Source organism: Aythya ferina, assembly GCF_964211825.1.
Source record: "Aythya ferina genome assembly, chromosome: Z".
Lineage (NCBI taxonomy): Eukaryota > Metazoa > Chordata > Aves > Anseriformes > Anatidae > Aythya > Aythya ferina.
Genome location: NC_140299.1, coordinates 27,653,784 through 27,678,039, shown reverse-complemented (window position 1 = coordinate 27,678,039; position 24,256 = coordinate 27,653,784). Strand labels below are relative to the sequence as shown.

The following is a 24,256-nucleotide window of genomic DNA, read 5'->3' as shown; positions in this document are numbered from 1 at the left end:
CTTGGCGAACCTGATCTCCTTCTATGACAAAGTAACGTGCTGGGTGGATGAGGGAAAGGCTGTGGATATGGTCTACCTTGATTTCAGTAAGGCTTTTGACACCACCTCCCACAGCATTCTCCTCAAGAAACTGGCTGCTCTTGGCTTGGACTGACGCATGCTTCGTTGGGTTAGAAACTGGCTGGATAGCCGGGCCCAAAGAGTCGTGGTGAATGGAGCCAAGTCCAGTTGGAGGCCAGTCACTAGTGGCGTTCCCCAGGACTCGGTACTGGGGCCAGTCCTCTTTAATATCTTCATCGATGATCTGGACGAGGGCATTGAGTGCACCCTCAGTAAGTTTGCAGATGACACCAAGCTATGCGCGTGTGTCGATCTGCTTGAGGGTAGGAAGGCTCTGCAGGAGGATCTGGAGAGGCTGCACCGATGGGCTGAGGTCAACTGCATGAAGTTCAACAAGGCCAAGTGCCGGGTCCTGCACCTGGGGTGCAATAACCCCAAGCAGAGCTACAGGCTGGGAGATGAGTGGTTGGAGAGCTGCCAGGCAGAGAAGGACCTGGGAGTGATGGTTGATAGTCGGCTGAATATGAGCCAGCAGTGTGCTCAGGTGGCCAAGAAGGCCAACGGCATCCTGGCTTGCATAAGAAACAGTGTGACCAGGGGGGCTAGGGAGGTGATCGTCCCCCTGTACTCGGCTCTGGTGAGGCCGCACCTCGAGTACTGTGTTCAGTTTTGGGCCCCTCGCTACAAGAAGGACATCGAGGTGCTTGAGTGGGTGCAGAGAAGGGTGACGAAGCTGGTGAGGGGCCTGGAGAACAAGTCCTACAATGAGCGGTTGAGGGAGCTGGGCTTGTTCAGCCTGGAGAAAAGGAGGCTCAGGGGTGACCTTATTGCTAGTTAGAGATACCTTAAAGGAGGCAGTAGCGAGGTGGGGGTTGGTGTTTTCTCCCATGTGCCTGGTGACAGGACGAGGGGGAATGGGCTAAAGTTGTGCCAGGGGAGTTTTAGGTTGGATCTTAGGAAGAACTTCTTTACCGAAAGGGTTATGAGGCATTGGAACAGGCTGCCCAGGGAAGTGGTGGAGTCACCATCCCTGGAAGTCTTTAAAAGACGTTTAGATCACAGAATCACAGAATTTCTAGGTTGGAAGAGACCTCAAGATCATCGAGTCCAACCTCTGACCTAACGCTAACAGTCCCCACTAAACCATATCCCTAAGCTCTACATCTAAGCGTCCTCCTGCAGAGCCTTCCTTCCCTTGAGCAGATCGACACACGCGCATAGCTTGGTGTCATCTGCAAACTTACTGAGGGTGCACTCAATGCCCTCGTCCAGATCATCGATGAAGATATTAAAGAGGACCAGCCCCAGTACCAAGCCCTGGGGGACGCCACTAGTGACTGGCCTCCAACTGGACTTGGCTCCATTGACCACGACTCTTTGGGCCCGGCTATCCAGCCAGTTTCTAACCCAACGAAGCGTGCGCCAGTCCAAGTCAAGAGCAGCCAGTTTCTTGAGGAGAATGCTGTGGGAGACGGTGTCAAAAGCCTTGCTGAAGTCAAGGTAGACCACATCCACAGCCTTTCCCTCATCCACCCAGCACGTCACTTTGTCATAGAAGGAGATCAGGTTCGTCAAGCAGGATCTGCCTTTCATAAAGCCATGCTGACTGGGCCTGATCGTCTACTTGCCCTGCAAGTGCTGCATGATGACTCTCAAGAGGATCTGCTCCATGAGCTTCCCTGGTACTGAGGTCAAACTGACAGGCCTGTAGCTTCCCGGGTCTGCCCTCCGGCCCTTGTAGATGGGCATCACGTTTGCTAGCCGCCAGTCAACTGGGACCTCCCCCGATCGCCAGGACTGTTGATAAATGATGGACAGTGGCTTGGCCAGCTCCTCTGCCAGTTCTCTCAGTACCCTTGGGTGGATCCCATCCGGCCCCATCGACTTGTGCACATCCAAGTGCCGTAGCAGGTCACCAACCAGTTCTTCGTGGATAGTGAGGGCCACATCCTGCTCCCCATCCCCTTCCACCAGCTCAGGGTACTGGGTATCCAGAGAACATCCGGTATTGCCGCTAAAGACTGAGACGAAGAAGGTATTAAGCACCTCCGCCTTTTCCTCATCTCTTGTAACTAAATGTACTCTAGATGTAGAGGTTAGGGATATGGTTTAGTGGGGACTGTTAGTGTTAGGTCAGAGGTTGGACTCAGTGATCTTGAGGTCTCTTCCAACCTAGAAATTCTGTGATTTGCTTGGTGAGAAAACATCAATTTGGCAGAAACTAGTTTGTGGTGAGATGGTGGCAAGACCTGGGATGGGGAGAAGCAGGGAAGACGGAGACTGCTGGACTGTAGAGAAATATCTGGGGAGGGTAGAAATGCAGGGGGAAGGAAGAATACATGTAGCTCTGGTGTGAGGCTGGTAGAAGTGTCAGGAGTGGTTTCTTGCTCGGGGTGATACTGAGGGAACAGATATGAGGAGGCAAAACATCTGGTTCCTTAAGCTACAAATGGTCTACACTCACTGCCATGGATCTTGGGTTTGGCAACCTTTGGCTGCAGCAACCTCCTCCTCTGCTGCCGGCAAAGCATTTAGCAAGGAAACTCCCCTCTCCCAAGGGTAGAGCACAGACAGGAGCAGATTCAGCTCCAGTGCAGAATATCTGGTTTACCCACAGTGCAGAAAGGTCTTTCCTGAAGAACAATGTGGCACAGAACTGTTGCTGTCCAATTTGTTTAAAGCTCATGCCTGGATGAAAGGCTGTATCTACAGTTGAAGAGCCTTGGCTTCAGGCTGTGCTGAAAGCATTCAAACCTACAGGGCACTTAGAGTGAAAAAAGCAGGCAGCCTGTAATATTAATTACCAGGTTACTCAGAGCTTAGGAGGAGTATTTTATTTTTTTTCCTGTTGCTATAGCAGTTAAATCTAAATAAATGGTAAGGGGGGGTTAGTTGTGAGGGAAGCAAAGCATGCTCTGCAAGGGAGCGGGGGATGTAGCAGCCAGCAGCTTGCTGTAGCTCAATTAGCATTAGCAGTCTGGCATATCCACTGAGCAGGGTGAGGGAGGGCGGAGGTGGGGCCAGAAGCATGCTCCTCGTGCTGCCAAGAAACAGATGCTAATGAGAATGGAGAAATGTGGCAGTGCCCACTGTGCCCTAGCCAAATAGTGCCTCATCAGCACAGGATCAACAGCTGAGATGTCTGGAGGCAATGTGGCAGCACAGAGGGTCTTCAAACTGAGGTCGTGTGGAAGAGATCCCAGAAGGGAGTAGCAGTGCCTGTAGCAAGAAGTTGGCAAAAGAAATTGGAGGATGTAGCAGCAATTGTGAACATTTGGATGTACAAACCCTCTTCTGACACTGAAAAACTGAAATACATAGGCAGGGGAGGGACACTTCAGTCTACTGTGCCTAGACTAGAAACGGCTCTGAAGCCACACTTTTAATGAAATTGTTCTTACAAGTGTGTTTGGCCTCCTGCTTTCCCTTAAGGCCGTCTGACAATCAGAAGGCAAGAGAGAGGAAAAAAAAAAAAAAAAAAAACACAAAAAAACTTCAAGAAACTTGATAGAGAAAATTTGCCTGGGAAAGGCCACTGCTGGTTTAGTCAGGTCACAAAATCATCCCCTTACCTGGAGACTGTACCATGGGAGAAAACAGAGGACTTGTTTCCAATATGGGGTGAAGGACCTTACTGTCATTTTCTTGGATGTGAAACAGCAATCCCTTTGTGAGTGTATTCACTGGGAATAAGAAAGGTATTTGGTGGATGACAGTTAAGATGCTTTCTTACGCTTAAAACAAGTAGACTTCACAGATTTGCAGCATGTTCTCGCTGGACTAATGCTAAGTGTGTGATGAGTTTTCTAGCTTTAAGGCTAGACAGGTGCATGTTAAAATTGGAAATACTTATCAGATGTTGTAGTAAAGAACAGTGAGACACCACTGTTGCCATAACAAGCTGCGATACAGAAGGGCTGTTATTAGCGTCTCCCTGTTTTTAAGAATCTTGCCCTGCCAGGAGCAGCAGAAGATCATTTCCTGATCAGATTCTGAGGCAACAGGGAATGTAAGCACAGATAGATGCTGATGCACCCCAAGACCCTTTCTCTCTTGTTGTTTTCTTGTGCTCTATGTGAACAGCTACATTGTTATTACCAATCTGAAGAACGGGGCATGGGATTGTGTACGCAGCTGAGGGAAGAATGGAATTAGGTCAAAAAAAAACATGAAAGAGTGCCCAGAATATAAAAGGAAACTGCACTGCAGAATGAGGCTCCTTGGTGTTTGCTGAAGTGATTGTACATGTTTCTCTACTGATCTTAAAAGTGGAGCAGAGAAGCGCTAGTGAAGTTGGAAATTTCTAACTTCCTTACAGGGAAGCATTTTTACAGGCGCATCTGAGTGCCTGTGCAAGTGCTAATTCCCTGGGCTAGAACTCCTTAGAAGCAGTTTTAAACACAGTCTGAAGTAGGCTTCCAGCTCCATATAGTGCCCTGAATCTTCCAAGTGGGCTGGAAAAAAAAGCAATCAATATACATTAATCCTCTTAGGGGCTGAATTTCAGAGTAGCCAAGGCATTCTTTCCTGTGAGAAACCCCTGCTGAAACAACTTGTGTTTGAAATCCCTCCTTCTTCCTTTGTTTCTTCTATCCTCTACACCTTTCATCACAGGCAAGCCACTTCTTATTCCTTTGTTTCTTTGTGCTGTCTGCATCCTACCCCATCTGTCTGATGAAAAGGACAAAAATATATCATAAACAGGGTGATGATTTCTATCCACACGTACTTTACTTCAGGAAACAGGCAACATGGAAATTACTTTATTTCCATATAGTAAGTAGTCATGCTTGCAGCAGGATTGAAGTGAAATAATAATGGTGAACATTTCAGTTCACATACAGAGGAATGCATACCATTATGGTAGTCTTTGAGTTCCAGTACTAAGCAGATGCTTGAGCTAGCTTCCTAGCTTCCAGTTCCTGCTTAGCCTTCTCTCTCATCTCTCTTTCTCTCTCAATGAGAAGTGCTTTTTCTTGCTCCCACTCCTTTAGCTTCTGCTCATGTTTTGCAATATCTTCCACTTCACATGCTGGCAGCTTTTCCTTAACGAGTTGGGTGGTCAGGGTTAACAGGCTTTCAGATTCAACCTTGCCAAGTGAATGCAGCTTAGAGTACAGCTCCTGTCACAAAAAGGGATTTGGTGGGGAAGAAGAAGGAGAGAGAGAGTCAGTCACAAAATAGTCAGTGATAAAATATTTCTCTATAACAACCAATACATAGCTGTTTGAATCTAATGATTAGCTGTGCTATCCAGGCCAGCTATTTCATCCTACCTAAAAGTTTTGACGGTGGCAGCAGGTACCAATTCTTTCCCCTCCTTGAAATACTAACCTCTAAAATAATCTTTTGCTGAGCAATAGAACTGAAACAATAAAGTTTTGTTTTTATTAAGCAGTGAAATTCTCTTTACTTTTCCAAGTTCAGTTACCTGGTAGAAACAAAGATCAACTGACCAGTCGATTATGAAAATATAATCTAAACACCTTACTTTTTTGGGTCTTATCTCAAAATTCATTGACTGATTTGCTCCACACTGCCTGCATTAACATCCCTCTCAACAGATGCAAATCACTTTAAACGCTCTCTTACTCTAGAGCACACTAAGTAGCTCCCATGATTTCTTCCCAACAGTTACTGTGATCTGAGGCTTTACTTTGTTTACACAGACTGTACAGTAGATCTAAACCAGGTAATATTTACCCAGGAATATTCTACACCGTAACTAAGAACATAGTTTCAGTACGAAACTCTGCAATATTTCCTTTTAGAGCTTTACTTACCTAGATTTCATGCAGCATAAAGATATTAATTCACTTAAGATGATGAATCATCCAGTGATACTATTTCTGGCTTTCTGGAATCTTTAGCCTGATGGCTCACTAACAAGCTAATTAATTGCCTTAAAAGTGCAGATACACAGTCAGCTAGAGAAGAGTTTCCTGAGGGAGGAAGATGACATGGCACTGGCAGATTCTTTACCCTTTTGCTCATTCATTAGATAGTAAACACTTTTCCAATTGTTCTTTTAAATAAAATGTTTTACTTAACCAAGCACTTGTGGAAATGTTTAAAGCAAGTAGGTATCCCAAAGAAAGGTACATCCATGCTTCTTTCACATGTCCTTTGAATAAAGCTTATTAACCTGCATTGAAAGATGACTGAAAAAAGATATGGGGATAATTCACCACCAAACACAATGGCAATTCTGGGTCCATGAAGACATCTGGTCTTCCTCTCCCAGTTACCATGGGAAGCTTCCATGCTGTGTAGTTGATCTGCAGTATTCCTCTTACTCCAACTCCCACTGCAGTAAGCTGCAAAGGCACTGCCCCTCAGCTCTTGCCTTGAGGTTACACCTTGTTCTCAAGAACAAAACTGGAGTGCCCCTTCCGATGCCTCTCCATTTCTTCCCACCCGAGCCAATACCAACTATAAAGGCTTTGCTGTTTTGCCAGGCAGTGGAAGGTCTGAACGGGTCAGACAGCAGATACAAGTCTCTTCAAGTGGTAGGCATACATGTCTGAGGGGCTTGGGCATTTGACTCCACTGCCTTTTTGATTTTATGATAAAAATTAAAAGGAAACAAAATGCCTTTGAAGCTACTGGAGTAAAGCCAAACTTAGTAATATTTTTGCGTATTCACCTCTGTTTTGTTGAGATATCAGCAAGTTTACAGTACATCAGGGACAAACATGAAGAGTGTACAGTTTGGATTTGAGAAAGGAATGTAATTCCTGGCAATTTCTCCCATGATTAGAGCTTAGACGTTCTGTTTAAAAATAACAATTTTAGACCATTAAGAATCTCCCTGCTACCCACTATTGAAAAGGGGGTTCATGCACTAAACCTAAGCAGTATAAAACTGAACTAAGAGAAAAATGAACTGGAAACTAGAGAGACCTCTCTCCTAACCCACTACTGGACTGAACCCACTGAACTCTGGAATCTTCCCTGCTCTGCTGTAATATGTTACTGAAGCTAATTTAGGAAAGCAGCAGTCTCTCTGTCCTGCTGGTACCAGAAGGGCATATTCTTAAACGGCAAAGTCAGTAATTTTTATATGCAGTCTCCAGGGCTCTGCATTCAGAGGAGGTACACTGCTTTCCAAGACAGTGTTCCCCAGCATTTATGTGATGAAATGCTTGCTCACCAGTCATTTATATTGATGGAAAGAATTACCCCAGGAACACTGTACTAAGTTGTAGGCCTCAGTTCATGGGATCTAAAAACAGGTAATTACAATGTGAGTGACAGTGTCAGACACACAGTCTAAATTACAGCTCTAAAGGCTTTTTTTTTTTTTTTTCCTTTTCTGGAAAGAGCCAAATGCCCTCAAGTCCTGCTTCTTGGAAGTAAAGAACATACTGCCTCTCACACATCACAGTTGTTAGTCATGCTGCCACAGCTTTTTCATGTACAAATGGCTGTTCTGAAGGTCTGCATTAGACATAAAGTCCAGGAACACACACAAAAGCTGAACAAGCTACAGTTTGAAACAGGAATTGTACGCCTGGACCAAATCACAGGATCATTATGGTTGGAAAAGACCTCCAAGATCACCTGGTCCAACCATCACCCTACTACCAATGTCACCCACTAAACCATGTCCCTAAGCACCACGTCCAACCCTTCCTTGAACACCGCCATGGACGGTGATGCCACCACTTCCCTGGGCAACCTGTTCCAATGCCTGACTGCTCTTTCTGAGAGGAAATGTCTCCTAATCCAGGACTGTTCAAGGCCATGACAGCCTGGAACTACAGGCCAAATTAGCTCTAACCAGGGGTATTTGAATTTTACCACAGTACAAATCAGAAATGATCACATAAAATGGGCTTGTTACTTAGCTATGAGATAAATGATTATGAGATTATGAGATAAAATTCAATCACCATATAGCTATGCCCTAAGGAACAACTGTTTCGTGTTTTATACTGTTAGCATCAGTGTGACAAACTTGAGATAAAAGGGAAGCCTTACTTAATTCCACAGACTGGAAGTATAGGATGCAACTTTCCTACTAATCCTAACATATACAAATGGACAATAAATTCAGTATTGTCTCAACCCCAGTACAATTTACTTTAATGAGCAAGAACCCATACAAGGTCAGATAATGGCTCTCTAATGACAGGCCACTTTTGCAAACAGCATTTGGATTTATCATTCTGATGTATGAAAAGTGAAGACAAAATCCCAGCAGACATTCAAAAGACAAGTGGCCTTGAGCACTTATTTTTTTGAAGGTTGCTTCCTGTTTGAGTAAGTGAAAATATAAGGTGACAACAGTTTCAGAAATGCCAGGTAGACTCCTGATGCACTGAACGGGTGCTAGTCTACTAGCTATAATAAGCGTATTTATTTTCTAGTATTTACTATGGAGATCTATTACAACTTAGAATATTTACATAAATGAAAATCGCCTACCTTGAATCGGCTGTAGTATTCTGGTACTTTAGACTGCTCTGTTTCTTCTGTTTCTTCTGTTTCTGCACGTTGTGACTTTTGCTCTGATTCCTTGGTTTCTTCAGATGATTCTGGACCAGGTTTTGGTTCAAGGACAGACTGCAAAATGGTCTCCAGAACATCAACCTGAACAATCACATTTGTCACTGTTAGCATAAACAGTTTGGAAATACAATCTGAGTAATACTGCTGTTGCATCTACAAACAGCTTTTTGAGTTACTCCGTAGTTCAAGATGACTGCTCTGTATGATAAAGAGAAAACCAAATTCTAAAAGCAAATTGACTAATTCTTGGAAGAACTATATATTGTATTTTGGACTTTTGAGGCTGGCCATTTTAAAGTCCCTGCAACAGAAGAACTCTGTCAGCCTCCATCAACAGTAAAACTCCCTGCCTCTGGTGATGTATACATCCAGATGTTTGTGGATATCTCAGGCATTAGACTATCATCTGCTCTTAGCCTTATATCTAGTCATAAATATTAATGCTAAATGGTAGCCACTGTGATAATAGCACTAGCGTGATATACAATCACAGATACATCTAAATAAGACGTTACCATCAAACGTTCAAAGCATATAATCTTTAATAGATCATCTTGATTCCCCTTTGGTGAAAATAAAGAAAATTACCTGTTCAACAACAAGAACATTCATTCCTGTTATTAGCTGGGTAATTTAACAGGAAAAATGGAAATGTGGGCATATAGTAATGCGTATGTTGGTATACATATAATAATGATATGTTGGTAAATGTTTATTTTTAACCTCTGTGATACCCTTGTTCTCTGCATGTTTTTCTCTTGAGAGGTACCAAGACAACCACCTTCTCCTAACTGCAGTTGTAGCAAAAGAATGCATTAGCATCACTAAGGGACTTGGTAAACTATTTCTTTATGTATAATTAAACAATGATGATATGATACAATGAAAGATGGAATTGCTATATGGATGCTGCTGCTGTTTTAGTACTATGAAGATTGCTATAACTGAAATTACTGGATTCAGGCTGCCTGCATTTTAAAATTCAGCCTTTACACATGTAAAGAGCTGTTACCCTTCTCTGAACCCTTATCCTTAATGTTTATCAGTTGAATGAAGTAACAGTGTAACCTTTGAATCCATGACATTTTCCACAAGCAACAGGGCTCTTGATACCTACTGGTTTCATTTTCTTAGTGTTAAGTATATATAATGCTAAAGAAATAAAAATTACCTTTACTCAAAATAACATTCTTGGCACTGAAATGTAATCCTTAAACTACCAGTACTGAAACAGGATTAAATAATCAATGAAATCATTACTGTGTGCTTGAAGATACATGAACTCTTATCTGGAGAGTTTCTCAGACAATTCCACACACCAAAACTTGCTTGTTCACAAGCAAGCTTGTTCACTTGCTCAGCAGTGACCTGGCCTTTTTACATCAAGAAAAAACACCAGAAAGCCCCTCAGTGCTGTTTTTATGCACCACACCATGTAGTTTCCTGAATTATTCCACCCAAGCTGGCTGGTTCCAGGAGCAGCGTGAAGCCCCCATAGCACTCCTTATAATAAAGTCCATTCATAAGAGCTGACCTCACAAACAGACCAAATCCATTTATCCTTCCTATCACAGGCACTACAACCCTTCTAGAAATCACCCTGCCCTATTTCTGGACCAGTATCACTCAGGACATGATTCCACATGAACAGACACATGGAATTAGCCAGGAGAGGTACAAGATGTGACATTTCGTCTTCAGGTATGCCTCTGAGAGAGCTGGGAAAGTACCTGGGGGGGGCATGCGGCATAAAACATAAATGGCTTGTGGCAACAGTAGACACTCGCTCCCAAGGACATGCCAATAGACATCTTTGCTGGCTTGTTAACTGAAGCCATGCTTCTGCTCTAAATGTTACTTCCCCTCCTGTCTTCCAGAGACCTCTGAAACATTACTAGGGTTGTAAAGGTCTCCTACCTTCCCATTAGCAAGACAAGTAATTTATAGGTTTTACTGAAGTTTGGCTAGTGTGGAATTGCTTGTGTTACACAGGTTATAGTCTTCAGACTTACTGCTTCTTTGCAGATTTTGATGTCTCCTGGCAATGAAGCCACATTCTCCATCACTTGCAAGGCTCTATTCAAGTATCCAGGTGTCCACATCAGCGGCATTAGGTTGTAAACAGCTCTTAAACCTTTATTCATCTCCACTTTCCCTGTGATGAAACAATACTTAAAGTTTAGTAATTGAACACTCGAGTTCTAAGGTAATCTATAAGGATTGGTTCTGTTCTCTAAGTGAAAGCAAGTTTCCAGGCTTCTGTGGTAAATAAAGACACAAAGCTGCTGTGACAGAATTGTTTTCTTGTTTTGTTAAAGAGCCTTCTTTTTGCCAGCTTCAGGACTCTTACCCGTTTGTCCCTGTTTGTTTATTGTTCCTCCCCATTTTCTCCCCCTCATCTGTACATTTTGCCCATAGAGAAAAGTGGAAAAATGGCCAGGCTTCCTGGTTGTCCAGCACAGTGTCAGCATCTCTGAAGATCTCAGACAAGTAATTGTTTAGTGTTCATGGACTCACTGTGCAGTATCTGTGTGCTAAATGTGAGAGGCAGGACTCACACCCATGGTGTTTAGGGTCTGCTCACACATGTACCAAGGCCAGATCATATGAGACTTAAAGCATATGCTCTACTTAACTGTACAGCTCATTATTCTTATTTCTAGTTGGAACTTCCTTAAAGAAAAGATGGGAGACCTGCAAAAATGGAATTCTGGTTCTCAATTTGGAGCACCCTGTGCACCAAGGTCTTCATGACTCTAGCAGGACCTATGATGCATAGCACCACTGACAACCTAGCTTTTCTTCTGAGGGTGACAGTAAAGACTACAAAACTTCTGTTCTACATAATGGGGAAAACGTACATGACGTTTTAGTTGGTGAGTATTAATGTGCTATGACTGTCACTCTAAGCTCTTGATTTTGTCATTGCCAACATTAAAAAAAACACACTTCAGTGTAGCTTTTAAGAGTTATCCATCCAAGTCTCACTTTAATTTAAACTCTGGCTCTAAGAATGCAAACTGTGAAAACACACCTTACTCTTCACCACAGGGAAAAGAACACTTTAGGAAAAGCAATGTAGCAACTGCACAAAGCTTATGGACTATGGACAAATTAAAATAGCTAAGGTGCGTTAGGCCACTCTGTGCCTGAAGACATCTTTCACTCTTTCAGAGGTCGGTTCCATTAGTGCTGGCAAGACTGTGGAATATGTGACATAACAGCAAATAGCTTTTGATCTACTCAATGTCAATGTCATGGAACAAGTACTACTGCTCACAAACAGTGAGTGCATTTGTGAAATACAGCCTCTACTCAACCCATCTTTATGACACAAAACCTATACCAAACTGAATGCCAATTGTACAGCGAATTCCCTATCTGTATCAGTATCTCCGCTTGATAACAAATAGCTCCACTGAAATTCAGGTTTCCAATTGATTTTAATGTTTATCCTCTTTTGTCAATGAAAACGAGGTTTTCATTTTACAGTCATGATAAATCAGAATCAGCATCCTAACTCTGTCACTATCCATTGTATTCTGAAGTCACATTTTAAGAATGTGTCCTCTTATTATCCTGAATAAATTCTAGAATAAAAGATAATGCTGTATTGGAACAATTGAAAACATAATGAAAATTTTTAAATTAAATGATTACTCTAAATTAAATAATCATTTTACAGAGAAAGACAAAACCTTCTAGACTATATTCCCATAAAGGTTGCAGGAAATTCAAGAATTGCTTATCCCTTCTTACCCACCTCCTAACCCCCTTCCCTCCTGTTCTGGATGTACTCTGATCTAACCGCTCTTTAAATAATACAGCATATCATTATTGATGAAGGCTTCTTAAAAGATATAAGATAAAGGTGCTGCTATCTGCTATTCACAACAGAAATATTAATGTTACAGTGAGTGGTAAATGTTCTACACATAGTGTTTTTCAGCGTGCAGTCTCTGTAATTCTTGGTATGTAAAGATTATCTTAAGAAGTTAATAAACTCTAACTAGAAAAAGAACACATTGTCTATTACCATAGATTCGTTCTACAAAACTCTGTCTTGAGGGATTTTATCAGGAAAATGTGTTGGTCCACACACAAACAAACCCTACTGCTCTCTAAGAATGTTTTCCTTCATTCAGTCTTAACTCTGAAAGTGTTTCTTCCACTCTTTCTCCTTTTGTTTACTCTTTTCATTGATTACATTTTAATAAAGCAAGGGCACAAATTTATTTCATCCAGCAGCAATAAGAGGGAAAATAACAACCATGAGTAAAACTTACCAAGAAATGTGTAACCATACAGCTGGGAGCTAAATCCCACAGTGTTTGTTTGCTTTAGTCCTGTAAGCAGCAGTGATGCACCGAGATTTCTCTCCTCTTCCCACTGCAAATAATTTAAACTAAGATGTAAACTAAGTACATGTTCCTTGACAAACACAAACAAAAATACTGCAGTAACCAAAGGCAGCACGTGGCCTTCATCACATCTTACTAGCAAAGTACAGAATCATTAAACATGTCCATTGTTCAGAGTTACAGTACACACAACCTGAAGAACAGTATATTTATAATAAAGAACACCTTTTTCCAGAAGACAGTAAAATGTCAGAAAACAAAACTATGTGGCGTCCGTACTGGAGCAGTCCTTTCTTTTAAGCAGGTGGTAAGATGCATTCTCCCCTATCCTACACTAGAATAAAAAATGCAGAGAGAATACGCTGCTACGGGCTGCTTCAAGTCCCAGTGATAGATCTGACCACCAGTGAAAGCTAGAGAAGGGGACCCAGTAAGGAAGGACATTAAAACCACAAGAGTGGTGTAAATTTTACTTTGCTGTGGGATAGTACAATACAAGGCCAGAGAAGTAGAGACTTCAAGGATACACATCTTTTCTCAGCAAATGAAAGAAGCTGAACAACTCCCCTTGTGAAGAAACTGGGGAAGACATAAAAGACAGTAGACTGGAGGAAGTCTGCTTCTCTAATACACAGATTTTGTTGCAGGGTACTTTAAGCACCTTGTTATTACCTTAAAACCTGGAACAAATACCGCTAGTGAAAGGCAGAAACTTTTTGAAAAGAAGTTCCCTGGTTTAATGGAAGGAGTCATCTTTTCAAGGTGTGGTAATTTCTGTGTCTCCCTTCAGGTGCTATGTGAATTTGCATATAATCATCCAACATAAAACACCATCACCTAACAAGCACACAAGCTATTTGCCTGACCCAGGAAAGGCATGCAAAGGGATAGGTCTGTTTCTTGTTGAATTCAGCATTCCTGGTGAATGTTACGAGAAAATCAGATGAAACTGGAAAAACGGGGCTTTGAAGGTCTACTTTCTTTTGGGAACTGTCCCATTTGGCTTCACGAGCTGGAGAAGCTGCAAGTGCTTAACATTAATGCCTTTGCATTGGAAGATGGCAATCACACTGATTGTTTGCAACAGTCAAGGAGGATACTTTCTGGGGAGAGCCAAGACCAGTCGGTCTGGCTCAGCAGTGCTTACAGCAGCAGAAACATGGAAGTTCTCTATCACCTGTGCTAGGGACTAGTACAGTCAGATAGTCCATGATTCAGTCCTCAAAGTTAAAAAACATTTTGGCAGGCTGCTGGACCCTAAGCTATGGTGGTCAAGGCCCTGTCTGCAACAGGACACTGGCTGACTTGTCTTGCATCTTGGAAAGAAGGAACAGGGATTTTCTGTCTACAGCCATTCCTAAATTAGCCACAGGAAAATGGTACTGAGCATTACAAGGTGTTGAATGGTACTGTTTAGTGCATACATATAAAAATATGGCTTATTGCAGACCTTGAATGGGGTTATTTCAAAATGCATATTAAATACATCACAGCTGTATAAATAGGCTCGTCTTTTAAATGTGTTGTATGTCCATACCACCCTTGCTTTCATATTCTGCTTTCATAACATATTACACATATCGGCAAGTGCCTGTCTTTGCAGTAAGGACACAAACATAGACAAACACAATGGGAAAAAACAGATTTTAGTCCCTCTGCTTTTCATATATAAGTGATGAAGTATACTTGAGAAATGGAGGAGAGAAGATCAAATGCACGGTTTCTATAGTGAAAACTGAAATTACAAGTCAATTGATTAAAATCTTAAGGCACTGGCCTTAACGTTTTAGAATATGTTTTATTTAAGACAAATGGAGGTTTCTAGTACTTTTTGTGGATGAGAAGGTAGAATAGTGCCATTTCCAAGAACCTGAATTGTCGTGTTGGCCTTAAACAAGACAGATATGAATAGGAAAGCCTAACCCAGTCTGAAGACAGGAGCGATTTTATTTTTAAATATTTCAAAAAATTAGCAGAAACAAAGCCAAATGGGGTAGTGAAATTTCTAGTGAAAATCTTTTGTACTTCTGAAGCATCAACTTTACCAAGTTATAATGGCAAGCAATACCACTGAAGTGGACATACGCCACAACTGAAAATCCTGACACACTCTCCCTTTCAGAGAAAGGAGCTACTAAAAATGATGACAAGTTATTTGCTGGCTTTCATCTTCTGTTGCTTTTTTTTTTTTTCTCTCCTTTCTTCTGTAGTTTTCAAAACAATGAAAAAACTTGGAGCACTTCAATTTTTAGGTAAACTTAGGGTAAATAAATACATTCACAACCGAATGCCCAGCTGACTGCAACACAATACTTGGAAAGAGAAGCTCTAAGTATCATTTTTGAGTATGATCAGCTTACCGTATGTTCAGACTTGGTTGCCAGGTACTGGTATAAAACATAAAGAGAAAGAAGCTGTGTTGAGAATTCATCAAAACTTTCTTGCAGCATGATCTCTGTTACTACTGACAGAGCATCTACGGTGGAAATAGATACATAATTAGTCAGTGGAAATTTTCACATGTCCTTTCTTTTGCATCCGCTGGTGCTCAATGATGCTTTACTGTTGCAGTACATTTTGAAGTAGCTACGGAGAAAGTTAAAGATTTCTTATGACTAGCAGTAGAAAATTAGTCTTACCCATTTGGGTTATACTAACATGCTATGAGAAGAAGGAAGAGTTGATTGAATTACATGAGACAACAACAAAGAAGCTTTTTAAACTCATCTTAGCTCAATGCTTTCCGACTTCAATAGCCTCTTCTTTGCTCAGCCCTTCAATCATTAACATTTAAAAAAAAAAAAAAAAAATTAAAATTTGTTCTTGTGTTTTGATTACAAGCAAGAGAAAGCTGGCTAAAACTAACTGCCCTCAAGGTGACAGTATAGTACAATGGAGAAGAAATGTTGTCACAGATCACCCATAGCATTCACTGTATTCAGCAAACAGTGTTCTCGAGAAGCTCCACAGAGAGTTGCAGTGACACTCCCTGTCAGGAAGGCCAGTTTGTTAAATAGAAGGCCTTGAGCCTGTCAGAGAAAAGAAGTATGGATGTAATAATGAGGAATTCACAGATGGGGGCCTCTCAAAATAAAATAAGTATTAACTTGCCATTTAGCAATACTTTCATGACAAAAGCTACAGACAAGTCCTTCTACAACTCTATTTTCTCTGTCATTTGTTTTGCAGGTTTATGCAAAGAAAAGCTCACTGCAAGTCTACAGTACCAGAAAACCTGCAGTGAAATTAAAACCTTAAATATTTGTCATCAAACATGAGAGGATTATTCTTCTCAGCACTTTAACAGTCAACAGTGAAAGGCTCCTCAACATGGCCATTCAACACAGCTGTCTCTCTTCAGTGACAGATAGAAGTCTAGACAAACAGCTCAGATTAGATGTAAACCATTCAAGAAGCTATACAACATACCAAATTCTCACTAGTAACTTCAAACATAATGTTAACATGTAAATTGGAAATCTGAAAGTTGGAGAAGATAGCTTACATTTGGAATGGGATTAATCATGGTAGAAATACTCTGAATTGCGTATTTCAAAATTATACAATGAATAAGATCACAACAAGAGGGATATATAAATATGTAGAAACGTAGTTTACATAAGGAAAGAAAGTGTGGTTTCAAGGTGACCAGAGAAAACATGGCTAGAAGTTTTTAATTCAAAGAAAGGCTCTGTGGATTTAATAGCACACATATGGGGAGGCAGAGTAGCTATATATTTTCTTACCTTCATATTTCTTCTGGTTTAAAAAACAATCCAACAAAATATTGAATGTAAAATTATCTGGGAAAATTCCATACTGAACCTGAAGAGAGAACAAAAAATGAATGTGAAAATTTGCTGTTCAGATCTTCCAAAGCATAGTTCTGCAGGTATGAGAAAGATCAGTACCATGGCATTTCACACCGGTGCAATATGACAGTTAGTCAGGCAATTTAAGAAGTTTATTAACTCTGCTCCTGTGATGTTGGCCTATTAACTTTCAATGTACTGGATTTGTTTTACATTTTACCTGGGTCTTTGGGACCAGGAGAGGCACTGCCTATTGGGATTTTTATGTCCCTCCTGTATTTAGCAGGCTTTGATGCCAGCACTATTTAAAAACAAAAACCTTTAAGAGAGAAGAAGGGACATAAAACTTAAATTTTTCAGTTGTAGCTGAAATTCAGGTCAAACATCAATTTTTGTTTTGACAATGAAATATCTGAACATAAAAACTGCAATATCCATACCTGGCTGTAATATAGGTTTCAGGTAGGCCACACTTGCCTCACAGACCCGATCAAATATAGTCATTGCTTTTCCTTGTAGAAACTTACCTTGTTTTTTAATGTGTATAAGGCTTTGTCTTGTGCACCATATTTTAAGCACTGTCTGATCCAACTGTGGATGGTCCAATCTCTCAAGTACCAGCAATTTGGACTATGCCGAAACCTAAAGGAAAATAAAAGTCCAGGACTCGGTTACAACACACTGTTCTCACAGGAAAAAAAATCTAGGAGCAACATTTTGTGTTTCAGTACCTCTGCCCTTCATGATCTCATACATATATCTGTATTTCACTTTACAGTCAGTCAATTATTGCTCTCCAAAGAGCACTAGATAGCCCTTTCAGTAAAAGAAACAAAACTCTGATATACTTTAATAGCGTGTAGGATGAGAGAATATGACCTTTTCACAAATGCAAAATATTTTAAACTCACTTTCCAGAAAGCCTACTGTTTTTCCCCTGATGAATATGATACAATAATAGCTTGGTATAATTTATAAAGGCAACTGAGATTGCTATAAACACTGTAGTACTCTTTAACCTTGCCCTCATCATGTAACATTGTATTGTTGCTGGCCTCTTCAACAAGCAACACTGCTCCATGACTTACAACATCAGCAAGTGTCAGAATTACATCAAAATACTGCTGCGTTTGAACCTTCACAGCCTGTGTAGTCTGGTATCTCCCCAACACTTTAACTCATGCTTCTTTTGAAACACTTAAGAATTCACTGTGGCTCTGCCTCCTCAGACTGCTGCAGGCTTCATTTGTATTTAGAAATGCTTCAACAGTGAGGTATGCCTCACGCACTGGGAAACTCTGCTGGAGACCCTTCCCCTGCCCCCTGCATCAGCTGCACTAGCGTTGTTCCTCATGGACATTTTTTTAATTAGCTCTGAGACACCTCATGTCATGGCTTCAGCAGTGTTCCTAGGCAACCTACTCTACTGCTTAACCAATTTGTAAAATAAAATACTTGAAGTTCAGCCTCTTTTGTTTTGTCCTTATTTAGCCATATACACTTTGCTTTGTATTTGGAAAAGAAGTGACTAAAAGCATATGGAGCTTTATCTTTGGCAAAGACTCAAAAAGCAATTAAGAATCCAATGGTAGGAACTGCGGCCTTGATCCTGTGCTGAATTTCACACCCCAGCGCCAGTAGATACATGCAACCTTTCTCAGTTCAAATCGTATGCATGAAAAGCAGGCTCAGTACCCAGCACAGCGCTGAGTGCCACTTCCTGTAGAAAACGTAGATGACTGAGCTGGGCTCATGTGCAGATGCTTGCAGCCTCAAGCCAAGCTGCAGCACCATTTAGAGGCAGGGTTGGCTCTTCCATCTGAGTGAGCATGCTTTCCAGAACATTTATCAGATTAACGTGGCCACCAACTCTCTTTTTCCCCCCCAGTGAATCTCTGCATATTGTATCCCATGGCTAAGGGCTACACAGATCGCCAAGCTTGGAAAAGCATTCGAGTCTTCCGCGTCCAGAAGACTTCAGTGCCAAAAGCAGAGCTATACAACTACATGAAGTCTAAATACACTACTCTTTAAGCAGCACATAAAACCTCTCCCTTAAATTAGAATTTAAGGGAAAAAGAAAAGCATGCTTTGAATATTAAATTATGAACATCCATTTTCTTGCTCTAATTGCTTTCCATTTTCTTCCCTCTGGAATTCAAATACTGGGAACAGCAAGAATATATATTTGCTTTCATTAAAGTCCTGTTTCAATAACGCTTACAGGAAGCGTCAATTACAGGCATTTGAATTTAATCATATTTTGATGAAACAATCATCTAATTGCTACAGACTGTTTCACCAGCCATTTAAGATGGGTCAGAGTGCAACACCGGTACCCAGCAACAAAGCCACCAGGATCTTTTAAAGTTGCTTCATTAAATGGTTAATATTGTTTCAGAAGTGGAAAAAACAATCTTAAAAAAACGTTACACTGATGCTCTCAAAGACTTAGGCCTTTCCTTTGATATAATCTTTGGCATCCTTTCTACAAATTCGTTACATAGGAGGGAAGAAAACATTAAAAAAAAAAAAAAAGATTGTAATGGGTTTGAGTATTCACCTTTAAGCAAATGCATTATTTATTCTCTTGAGTACACCAGAGAGAGAGCACTCAGCATCTCATGCACCCTGGGAGTGATACAGCCTACCATAATGGGAAAGGCTTCTAGGTTCCTGACTTAAATTGCACTTGTACAGTAAAAGGTCTAAGAGGGATGTGATGAGGTCTAAGAGACATCATGAAACTGATCCTCGGTCACCACGAGTTTCTGGCAATGATATGCACAGAATTCAGACATGTATCGTACTAACTTTTTAAAGAAGTCTTCACATGAGCTTTTAAGGCCTGGAAGAGAGTGGGCACTTGTTCATATGCACGCATGCACACAATCACAGGATCCATCATTACTATCATTACTTGTCACATAATTACTGCATGTTACTGTTAAGATCCTTATTCTTGGACTACATCTCCGATGTACTGGGTACTACTCAAACAAAAGCAAACAGCTTCTCAGCCAGAGAGTTTTCTAGTTAATTCTAATAATTCATTACAAAACAGTTGCATAGGAATGAAGAGAGGGAACTAGTGCCAAAATTGCTCTATCTCCATGTCAATAAGAATCCAATACATGTGCACACATGCACTCCCTCAGCACTACACACTTCCATTAATCCATGATGTGGTAGAAGGAGAATTGGAAGTCATAAAGAAACAGGAACACTTACATCTTTAATTGTTTCTGATCCATATAATGCTGTGATGAGCTCTGTCTCTCTTCTGCTGGCTGAGAAGAGAAGCCAATAGAGTATCTGTTCTTACAGCTAACCTAGGCAAACTAACCAAATGTTGTGGCAGACATTTTTATTCGAAACGGAATCAGGGAAAGGAGGAGATCGCTGGTCATTTTGACAAGCATTAATGTCTTCCTCCTTCTCCATGAAACACAAAACAGGATATAATTAAGCAAAGCAATATGTTCAGAGACAGATGAAAAGACAGAAGGAAGCTAAAATTACAGAAAGCAGAAGATTCAGACTGAATTAAATAAAGGAAGCCTCTAGCAATTGCCGTGTTTTTAATAGAAAGACCAGGAGGTTATCTTGCAGATGTCTGCTGCTGAAACTCATTTTTCTGAGAACTAATAAAAACCTGAGAACAAGATTCTTATAATGGATTGAGAAGAGACAAGGAGAAACAGCTGTAACAGTATTAGGGGAGCTCACTGTTGCTACACTTTAATGTTAACAGCTGAACAATCGATATGGTGATCCTCCTTGTCACTGACCAGAAAACCTCTGTCCCCATAGAGAACGGGAAGAAGAATATTTATAATACAAGCAGAAACTGCAATACCAAGGGCATTGTGAATATAATAGCACATGGTGCAATGGTACTAGAATTACCCTTATTTTGGAAAATGATTCAAGGGTCCAATGCAGGAACTTGATTTTCATCATTTCATATCTGTAAAATGATTACTATTACAATGTAGAAGAGATACAATGAGCATACAGCCTTAGTACAAGGCGACCAGAACATTTTTAGGCAAGCAAGTGCACACACTTGCCCACAAACTGACCTGCGTATCAGGCTAAGAATGCATTCCTAGTTTACTAATTCCCTGCAAAAGGCCCCACTGATGATTATTTACAGCAGTGCTGAAGTACTCATGCTGTGTAAAAGAAACTGAACAACGGTAAAGTTTATCAGATGCTGAGAGTGCCTTACAGAGTGCTCTACTGAACCAGCAAGCATGACCTATTGCTGCTCTCCCACACTGCAGAAAAGCTGAGTTACTTCCCAGCTTTTTTTCTTTATTTTAATGGTCTTTCAAATTTGTTTGGTGCCATCAAGCGGTGATACACTCTACTGCTGCTTTCTCGTACTTTTCATTTTCAAGGGAAATAATACAGCCACACTGGGAGAGCAAAGAGAAGCACTACGGAGCCTCATTGCACCCCCTTCCCTAGATTTGGTGAAGTGTTCATTCACTGATTTTGGGGATAGACACAAATGAAGAAAATTGTGAAGAAAAATGTGCTGGGTTACACAGCAGCTGCTGCTGCAGAAGTATAGTACCAGGAACAGCTCTGCTGTGTGGAGGGAAAGCCAGCTCAGATCTGTTCTAGTTTTTTGCTAAGCTGATCTGAAAGTCCCTTCTTGTACTCCACAGCTTTCCTAAGTGTATGTATTCAACTCCTGGTATTGTCAGAGGCCATCCTTGTGCAATACACTATTTTTCTTTTTTTCACATCTATGAAAAATATTGAGGGTCCTTTCCCTTCTCCAGCATTGTCTGACCTAACAATAAAGTATTTTGTTATAATCTACACATATGGTACACACAACTGTATGATCTCTTAGGTCTCCAGATCTCTCCAAGACATGGTAAACTTCATTTGTATTTTGCTTCGCTCATTTTTCATTTCCATTAATGAAACCATTTCCCTAAATAAAATCTCTTATACAATAATGCTTTTATGTGTTACAAATGTGTTACTGTCTTCTGCCGTATTACAAGGAACTGGAAAAATTGAAACAGGAAGATACCGAGTACTCTCCATTCTTTCATTATTTCTAATATAGATGTTTTGGATGTGTTACTCTGCCTACCTCAGAGTTAAAACCTGTAAGATTCACATAATGCTTGCAGGTTCTACTCCAGGGAAGGAAGGAACCTTCCATGTGATAATCACTGCATTTAATTTAATCCATCTAGACTCCAGATCTCTCTTACTTCTTTTAGAACTAGAGAGAAATAGGAGTTTGCATGTTGGTTTGCTTTAATCAGGAGAGTGCCAGATGTCTTCTCATTCACTTCAGGTTCTGAAATCTCTGGAAGTGAAATGTAAGGAGACTTAGAACAAATAAATGCCCTACGAAATGTCTCTGAGAGCCAAGAAGAAGCGCTCTCAGTGGAAAGAATCCAAAGCCACTCCACATTTTACAGAAGTCATACAGGGCTGTGAAGCTCCTTGGTAATGCCATGTTTTTTTTTCTTCCCAGGCACATTTTTTTAGCTACAGCGCATAATGATCAAATGGATTCCAGACGGGCTTAGCTTGGAAACTGGAAGGCTAAGGAAACGTCACCCAGAAATCTCCCTTTGTTTGTCATTTCAAGCCACAGGCCTTGGGAAAAATCCTCTGCATTTTAAATGGACTCAGAGGCATTGCTCATGTGTCAGTGTCAAAGACAACAGCCCTGAAAAAATCCTTGTTGACTGAAATTTCCTCTTATACATGAACGTAACTACTTTTCTACTTCTTCTTTGCCTCAATCTGGGCCTAAACCTTTCTTTGTATGTCCCCTTTTAAAAAAATCATATATAATCCTATCAGTCCTATAGGAAATACCACATATATTAACTGCCAACTCAAGCAAAAACAGAGGGAACACTCTCCTTTTGTGGTGAAATAAAAAACTCACACAGTATACATAGCGTAAGTATTTTTATCTAGATAATCACTATCTATATATTTATAGAAAGCGTATAGACACTTTCTATCAAAAGCAGCAACAGGAGAGGTTTAAAAAATATATAAATCAACTATAATGAGGGATAGTCTAATCCTGTGAGACAGAATTATGCTCTTACACAAAAAGAAAAGCAGCTTGCAGACTCCCTAAAGAAAGCCCATGTTCAGCCCTTCTTTTGTTACAATTTCTACTGACTTTCCCCAATCTTTGATTTTAAACTAAATTAGCTCTTGATCGCTTCAGCTTTAAAATTAATTTTTCTAAATTAGGCTAGCTGTACCCCCATATGAATGTATAGTTCTTATGTAGCATCTTTTGTTCAGGAGTTGCACAGAGCTCTAACATCACTGATGAATGCAACCTCAAAACAGATCTAAATGATCACATTTTAGACAAGAAAAAACTATAGTGCAGAAGCACATTCAAATATTAAGATTTAAAGAATGCTTTTCATATCTAGTCTTGCTTTCCAGTTATATCACATTCATCTTTTATTTCTATCTAGCCCGATGTTACAGTTTTCTTTGTTTCTTAACCCTTTTGCTTGGTAAAAGCACCCAAACGGCTACATACTGCCATATACAAAGTCATATACTTTTAGTAGAAATACCTACTGTACTTTAGAAAGTCTAGGGATATTGCTCTGGTCGGTCATCACCCTCTCCTAACGACTGAAGGGACAGAATTCACCTCTCAGTAGCGTCAACACACCTATTGCACTGCTCAAAACTACCCTACTATACAAAAAGCTCAGCTTTGCAGTGTCTGTTTTTAACAATGACTACCATGCACATCAATCAACCATATGGTGGCTAGGATCTACTCTGTCCTTTACTGACCTACCTGCTTTTTTGACAGACAATTCTTAATTAACAAATGGAAGCTAAATTTCTCTTAGAAAAAGCATTTGTGCCCATTGTTATCAACCTCCAGCACTGCATCACTAAATGATCTTCTTCCTCTTGATGGATTTAAGGCACTCTTGTGATTAAACTACAGGGAACAACATAAATACATTAAAAAGAAAAAAGCAAACAGTCATAAAGCCCTAAATATATGCTATACATTTCATAATAATATATGACTGGAGAAGGAGTTTACTCCGCACAAAAGAAATGCTTTACTTGTACATAAACAGAGAAAAGAATCACCACAAAAGAAACGGTAACAGTAACAGATCCAGAGCCTGCAGCGAAGTCTCAAGCTATTTCTCAGCTCTGAAAATTACCTGAATTATTTATCTGTCCTTCCCTCCACTGGCAGTGAATGTTAGCAGAACTGGAGCGGAGCAGCTCTTCCAATCTCCTGCCATTAGGCAACCCTGAATCCCTCTAGAATCATTTGCAAAGTGCAGAGAGGAAAACTCCTTCAGATAACTTTATCAGCATCAGTATCCTACAGGCTTGCTTTGAACTCCTCAAAACTTAGAATCATAGAATCATAGAATATGATTCGGCTGAATATGAGCTAGCAGTGTGCTCAGGTGGCCAAGAAGGCCAACGGCATCCTGGCTTGTATCAGAA

At 40.6% G+C, this 24,256-nt stretch overlaps 1 protein-coding gene across 1 annotated transcript in view; it reads right to left on the bottom strand.

Annotated features, from left to right (window-relative positions):
• Positions 1 to 4,769: 4,769 nt before the first annotated feature.
• Positions 4,770 to 24,256, bottom strand: part of MRPS27 (mitochondrial ribosomal protein S27) — a 45,131-nt gene continuing 25,644 nt past the window's right edge. The window contains exons 5-11 of the mRNA XM_084505120.1: positions 17,275 to 17,389; positions 16,682 to 16,760; positions 15,296 to 15,411; positions 12,861 to 12,963; positions 10,587 to 10,729; positions 8,491 to 8,655; positions 4,770 to 5,183 (exon numbers count right to left, since the gene is read on the bottom strand). Of these exons, the coding sequence (XP_084361246.1) occupies positions 4,944 to 5,183; positions 8,491 to 8,655; positions 10,587 to 10,729; positions 12,861 to 12,963; positions 15,296 to 15,411; positions 16,682 to 16,760; positions 17,275 to 17,389 (961 nt within the window). The 3' untranslated portion in view covers positions 4,770 to 4,943. The remainder of the gene's footprint in view (positions 5,184 to 8,490; positions 8,656 to 10,586; positions 10,730 to 12,860; positions 12,964 to 15,295; positions 15,412 to 16,681; positions 16,761 to 17,274; positions 17,390 to 24,256) is intronic.